This window comes from Conger conger, chromosome 16, assembly GCF_963514075.1.
Source record: "Conger conger chromosome 16, fConCon1.1, whole genome shotgun sequence".
In the NCBI taxonomy this organism is placed as follows: Eukaryota; Metazoa; Chordata; class Actinopteri; order Anguilliformes; family Congridae; genus Conger; species Conger conger.
In genome coordinates this window covers 38,337,583-38,343,937 of record NC_083775.1, presented here as the reverse complement: position 1 = coordinate 38,343,937, position 6,355 = coordinate 38,337,583, and the positions used below count along the sequence as shown (strand labels likewise).

Below are 6,355 nucleotides of genomic sequence, written 5' to 3'. Positions count from 1 at the left end.
CATGTCATGACAGTTGGGTCAGTTGTTTTTCTATTACAGTACTACATCTACAAGTCAAGTATTTGCCATGCAGAAATATCACTATTACTAATGACAGTGGTTCATCAGGTTACTGATGTTGTACTGCTATTTTCTTGAACTGTTGTTTTTACAATACTATGTTTAAAATGGTTTGATAGAATGAGTTTATTTTGAGACCTCTTTGCAGTGATTTTTTGCATTTTGTGCATGAAAAAAAAACCTTGATCTTTATTCTAACATGGATCATCTGCCAAAAAACCTCTCCGATAAAGGATGGTGATTAAATATTACATCCAATGATTATGTCGTAAAATCATGGAATGTTGGAACCAATGTTGTAACCGATGCTTTAGGAGTAATGTTACACTTTTAATTTTGAGTAGTTGGATTCATTGATAGTAAGGTGCATTGTAATGAATGAAAAGACAGTCGTATCATATGTAACGTGTACTTCATTTTGAAAGGCTAAAACTGATTTAGTTCAATAAACAAATGATCGTTGGTTTATGTTTATTGTATTCAAGCAAGTGTTTATAGATTTGAAAATTGTGCTTATGCTTTTTGAGTTTTGTGTCTACAGTTTTGTCTGTGGAAAGCAAACATACTGTCAGCACTGTGTATCGAAAGCTAACATGCTGTTTGCACCATGAATGGAAAACTAATGTGCTGTTAGCACCATCTATGGAAATCCATCTATGGAAATCTAACGTTATTGGCATTTCTGTTACCATTCTCTATGAAAAGCTAACTTGCCATAAGTACTGTCTCTATGTCTCTGTGGGAGCGACAATGGCTCAGGAGTTAAGAGCAGTCATCTGGCAGTATCTAATTCTCTTTCACTATTCTATTGAGCACTACCTAATTCTGTTTCAATTATCTATAGGGCATTACCTAATTCTGTTTCACTTTTACATACAGCTTGACATAATTCTGTTTCACTTTTCTATAGAGCATTACCTAATTCTATTTCATTTTTCAATTGAGCATTACCTAATTCTGTTGCAATTTTCTATTGAGCACAACCCAATTCTGTATAATTTTTCTGTTTTAAATATGGCTTCAGTTTTTACACACTTTATTGTGTTGTAGATTTAATTTTAAAAGATTGCCATTTTTGCCCATCAATCTACACTCAATAACCCATTTAGAAATCTTTGCAAACATATTAAAACCCTTTGCTGTGGCACTCCGAATTGAAAATCCTATTTTCTTTAATTATCCTTGAGATGTGTCCACCGGTGGCAAATTGAATTGATTGGACATAGTTTAGGCACACGCCTGTCCAAGATTCCACAATTCACACTGCATGTTTGGATAAAATCCAAGCTATGAAGTCCAAGGAACTTCCTGTAGACAAAATTGTGGCAAGGCATAGATCCAGACAAGGGTAGAAATGAGCCAAAAAGCATGAATAAATCATCTTATTCAACATCTTAACATCTACATATACACCTGATGAGAAATCCCACCCCCACTTTCACATTTACACAATAAAAAAGACTACATTAAGACAAACAAAATGGTTACTAAAATTAATTCAGTTTTATTATTTATTTGCTAAGCAGGTTGCCTTCTCCAAGACATTTACACATCTTCAGTTTTAAAAAAATTAAAAGTATTTAAAAATATTTAAAAATATATGTAATTTTACTTACAAAATAATACACTTTTCTTCCTTTTTTACTTTTACTAGTAAAGTAAAGGATAATTGTTTTATGTTAAGATGATTGCATGTTGCATGAATCCACAGCACTGGAATTAAAAAGATAAATTAACTCCAAACTGCACATATGCTCGGCTTTCATGCCCATGTTATCCACCAAGCAAATTTAGGTTGCCATCAATAGAGAATGTGCAAATTATCCACACATCTCCTAAATATATATTATAAATTGCATTTAAATTGAAAAGTCCTCATCTCATATATAATCTCCAACATCATTGCATAGCATGCTGTTAACATACTGTAATTGATGCATGCCATTTGACAAGGTCCAATATATTTATGGAATTAGCAGGAATGTTTTATATTTAAAAAGAAAATACATATAGTATTTCTCTTCTCTAAGCGCAGCACTGGAGGATGCCAATCTCTTGTTTCTGACCTTTGTGAATAGGTCTTGAGAGATCACTGGGCATATAAGGAAATATTTCTCTGACATGGCAACACTGATGGTGGTATTGGTGCCCCTGGGGTTCTAGGGTGCCATGCAAAAGCAATTTGACTCAGATCTATTTAGTCTAGTTCTCTGTTCTGACAAACAGCAACTCTCTCTCTCTCTCTCTCTCTCTGGGTTGGGAGGCCTTTATTGTGTGGGGGAAAGTGTTGGCCCAGCTCAGAGTGTGGTTATGCTGGATTATGAGGCCTTGGCTCTGTGGGGGAAAGTGTTGGTCCAGCTCAGAGTGTGGTTAGACTGGGTTGGGAGGCCTTTATTCTGTGGGGGAAAGTGTTGGCCCAGCTCAGAGTGTGGTTAGACTGGGTTGGGAGGCCTTTATTGTGTGGGGGAAAGTGTTGGCCCAGCTCAGAGTGTGGTTATGCTGGATTATGAGGCCTTGGCTCTGTGGGGGAAAGTGTTGGTCCAGCTCAGAGTGTGGTTAGACTGGGTTGGGAGGCCTTTATTGTGTGGGGGAAAGTGTTGGCCCAGCTCAGAGTGTGGTTATGCTGGATTATGAGGCCTTGGCTCTGAGGGGGAACGTGTTGACCCAGCTCAGAGTGCGGGATTTGGCCTCCTCCCAGCTGAAGAGTGGCCGGTATGCAAAGTGGCGCTGGGCCTTGTCGGAGCTCACGGTGAAGGACGTGGAGGCCACAGCCAGTGTGTAGCGGTTGAGCAGAGGCGTGTAGTTACACACCGGCCTCAGCAGCCAGCGCAGCAGGTCGTTCAGGGAGGCCACCCCCCACAGCAGCCAGGCTGGCACACGCACCTCCCGGAAGTGGAACTGTGACAAGAACTGCATGTTGAAGTCCTGGTAGCTCTTGTAGGGCGAGTCGTCGTAGCAGAAGTACGCTTCCCCTCCCAGCCTGTGGGGGTGCTCTCTCAGGGCCCGAGCTGCTAGCAGATGCATCCAGGCCACATTACCTGGAGGGAAGACCATTAAATTACAGGGCTAAAGGGTGGATAGTGTACAGGATACAGTAGAGACAATGCTGGATCAACCCTCGAGTCATGCTGTCTTTAAATTCCTACAGGCAGGTAGCTTATCTGGCCATTCTGCTCTGGCCTCTCTCATTAACAAGGCATTTTCACCCACAGAACTGCCACTCGCTTGATTTTTGTTTCTGCACCATTCTCTGCAAATCCCAGATGAGCAGTTTCTGACAAATTCAACCCTGGCAACAACAATCATTCCACAAACAAAGCCACTTAGATTACATTTATTCCCCATTCTGATATTTGGTGTGAACAAGCAGCACCTCTCCCCGTCCCTCCCTACCTCCCTGTGAACCTTAATTGTTGTCTTTCTGTGATTTACTTTTTGTGTATCAATATTTTTAGTTTGGCTTGTTTATTTGTTTAAAAAAAATAATAATAAAATTAAAAAAAATAGGCCTTGGTCCTTATCTTTGTTGTGCATGTGAAATTGTACTTCCATCTAGGGTCTTTCAGCGCACTTATCCCTGGTTATGGGTATGCACTTTGTTGTACGTCGCTCTGGATAAGAGCGTCTGCCAAATGCCATTAATGTAATGTAATGTAACAATCAGTGAACCTCTTGACAATGTCTGTATGCGTCTATGCATTGATTCTGGCTCTGACGTGACTGGCTGATGAGATATATTCATTAACCAGATGTACAGGAAACTAATAAAGTTGATTGAGTTTGAGTATTTCCTGGTATTTTTAGCTAGATTAGTTGAACAATTTAGAATATAATCTGGGAATATATTTGTATTGGCCCCAAAAGATTTTACCAACCGATGAGAACTAAAGTTATAACTAGCTAGTTAGCTAGCCTTAGATAACTGAATATAGCAAGCCATATTTGAGCACGTAACCTTAAAATAAAATTTTGCATTAAAGTTTGAAGCCAAAATGATCAGCTACAATGTGTGTGCACACGTGTGTGTTCACCTGCATAGACGCGGCCATGCTCCTTGTCCTGGGAGACGCCCCGGACCATCCAGCCCCTCGTGCGCACCCCTGTCTCGTAGAAGTCCCGCATCAGCTGGTGGTGCTCCCCATAAATACCAGTGGGACGTAGTGAGCAGGTGTACAGACACGCCCCCCCAATCACCTGGGAGAGAGAGAGAGAGAGAGGTGAGAGGTGAGAGGTGTGTTTAGCATTAGTTTCAGGCCGTGTTCAGAGGGTGTAGCTGCATCATAACAGTCTGGCAGATGGACTATGTGCTTTTAGCTGCATCATAACAGTCTGGCAGATGGATTATGTGCTGCCAGCTGCATTATAAAAGTCTGGGAGATGGCCTACAGTTGTAGCAGTAAATAGCAGTGCGTTAAAAAAAGTGAATAAAGTGCAAATATTTTTAATCGCTTTTCGTTCGATATTTCAAATGTAGTGGAAACATTACACATTCAATTCCAAATCAAAGCATTAGTAAAATTTATCAAGTCTCCGTTATTCTTTTACAGGAAGGATTATTAGGAAGAAAAGGAATATTAATCTGTTCAAAAAAATGGCAGCGTCGACATTTTTCTCTTCAAAGTCTCACTGTATAAATTGAAGACATTTTTCAAGATTTAACTTCACTTTAAATTACTGAACTAATAGTAAGTTGCATAACCATTGTTTTTGGTAAATGCTGCGCATCTGCGTTGCATCGAGTCAACCAACTTCAGGTATTTCAGCCCAGGATGAACAAACTACATTCCACAGTTCCTGTGAATTTTTGGGGTTTGCTTCAGAAACTGCATTTAAAAAAAGAAAAAAGACATTATTTCAGATTTTCCCTTTTTCTCCCAATTGTGCCCCATCTAATCCAGTGAGAGTTAGTGTTAGATACACCGCCCACACCCCGTCCCTCCGTGTGTCCGAAGGAGAGAGACACGTCTTCTTCAAGCCGTCTCATCTCATGCTCGTGACCGGGATTCCGAGGCGCCCGAGGGGCAGTTGTATGCGGCGATCCGCTGACTCTGCCAAGTCAATCCCTCTGGAGCAGCGAGCCAATTATGCCGCTCCACATGAGCCGGCCAAACTTTGCCTTTTTCGCAGGACCGGGAATCGAACCCCGGTCCCCGGTGTGCGACTGCAGAAAACTGCAACCGCAAGTCTGCTGCGTCTTAGCCTGTGCAAGAGACTCCCGGAAACTGCATTTTTAATGTCACTCCACAATTTTTTCAATGGGGTTGAGGTTGGGGGATTGAGCTGGCTACTCCATTACCTCAATCCTTTTTGTCTGGAACCAAGATGTTGCTTCCTTGCTCGTGTGTTCGGGGTCGTTGTCTTGTTGAAACATCCATTTCAGGGGCATTTCCTCTTCGGCGTACGGCAACATAATCTCTTCAAATATTCTGATGTATTCAAACTGATCCATGATCCCTGGTATACGAACCCAAAACCTTAATATGGTTTTTGCGCCACCATGCTTCACTGTCTTCACAGTGTACTGTAGCTTGAATTCAGTACTCGGGGGTCATCTGACGTACTGTGGATGACCACTAAACCCGAAAAGAACAATTTTATTCTCATCAGTCCACAGAATGTTACGCCATTTCTCTTTTGGCCAATCAATGTGTTCCATGGCAAATATTAACTGATGCCCTTTTTTCAACAATGGTGCTTTACGGGGGCTTCTTGCAGATAGCTTAGCTTCGATTAAACATCTTCTGACTGTAACAGCACTTACAGTAAATTGTAGATCATCTTTGATCTTTCTGGAGCTGATGAATGGCTGAATAGCCATTCTGATTATTCTTTGATCCATTTTAAAAGTTTGTTGCCGGTTTTCTTCTGCTTATTTCGGGTTTTTGTTGCCATTTTAAAATATTTGAGATCATTTTAGCTGAGCATCCTATAATTTGCTGCACTTCTTTATGCGTTTTCCCCTCTCCAATCAAGTTTTTAATCAAATAACGTTGTTCCTCCGAACAATGTTTGGAACGGCCCATTTTACTTAGCAATTCAGAAGGAAATATATTTTATAACAATATGTGAAACATTTGCTTCCCTTCTTCCTTAATAAAGGACAATTAATGAAACCTGTTTTTTCACAGTATGAATGAATTCTCTAATTAAACTCCACACTGCTATTCTTTTGAACACGCCGCTTTCAATGAATGAGTCAATTACTCAGAACCAGCAACGTGCCTGTCATGATAGTTGGCTCTGTTGTTTTTCTATTACACTACTAGATGTACAAGTAAAGTATTTGCCATGCAGA

The 6,355-nt window shown here is 40.6% G+C and overlaps 1 protein-coding gene across 3 annotated transcripts in view; it reads right to left on the bottom strand.

Annotated features, from left to right (window-relative positions):
- Positions 1 to 1,541: 1,541 nt before the first annotated feature.
- LOC133114425 (3 beta-hydroxysteroid dehydrogenase type 7-like) overlaps positions 1,542 to 6,355 on the bottom strand; it is a 30,031-nt gene continuing 25,217 nt past the window's right edge. For all 3 annotated transcript variants that reach the window (XM_061223793.1, XM_061223794.1, XM_061223795.1), the window contains 2 exons: positions 4,092 to 4,254; positions 1,542 to 3,098 (listed from right to left, as the gene is read on the bottom strand). In XM_061223793.1, coding sequence (XP_061079777.1) covers positions 2,689 to 3,098; positions 4,092 to 4,254 — 573 coding nt within the window. In that variant the 3' untranslated portion in view covers positions 1,542 to 2,688. The remainder of the gene's footprint in view (positions 3,099 to 4,091; positions 4,255 to 6,355) is intronic.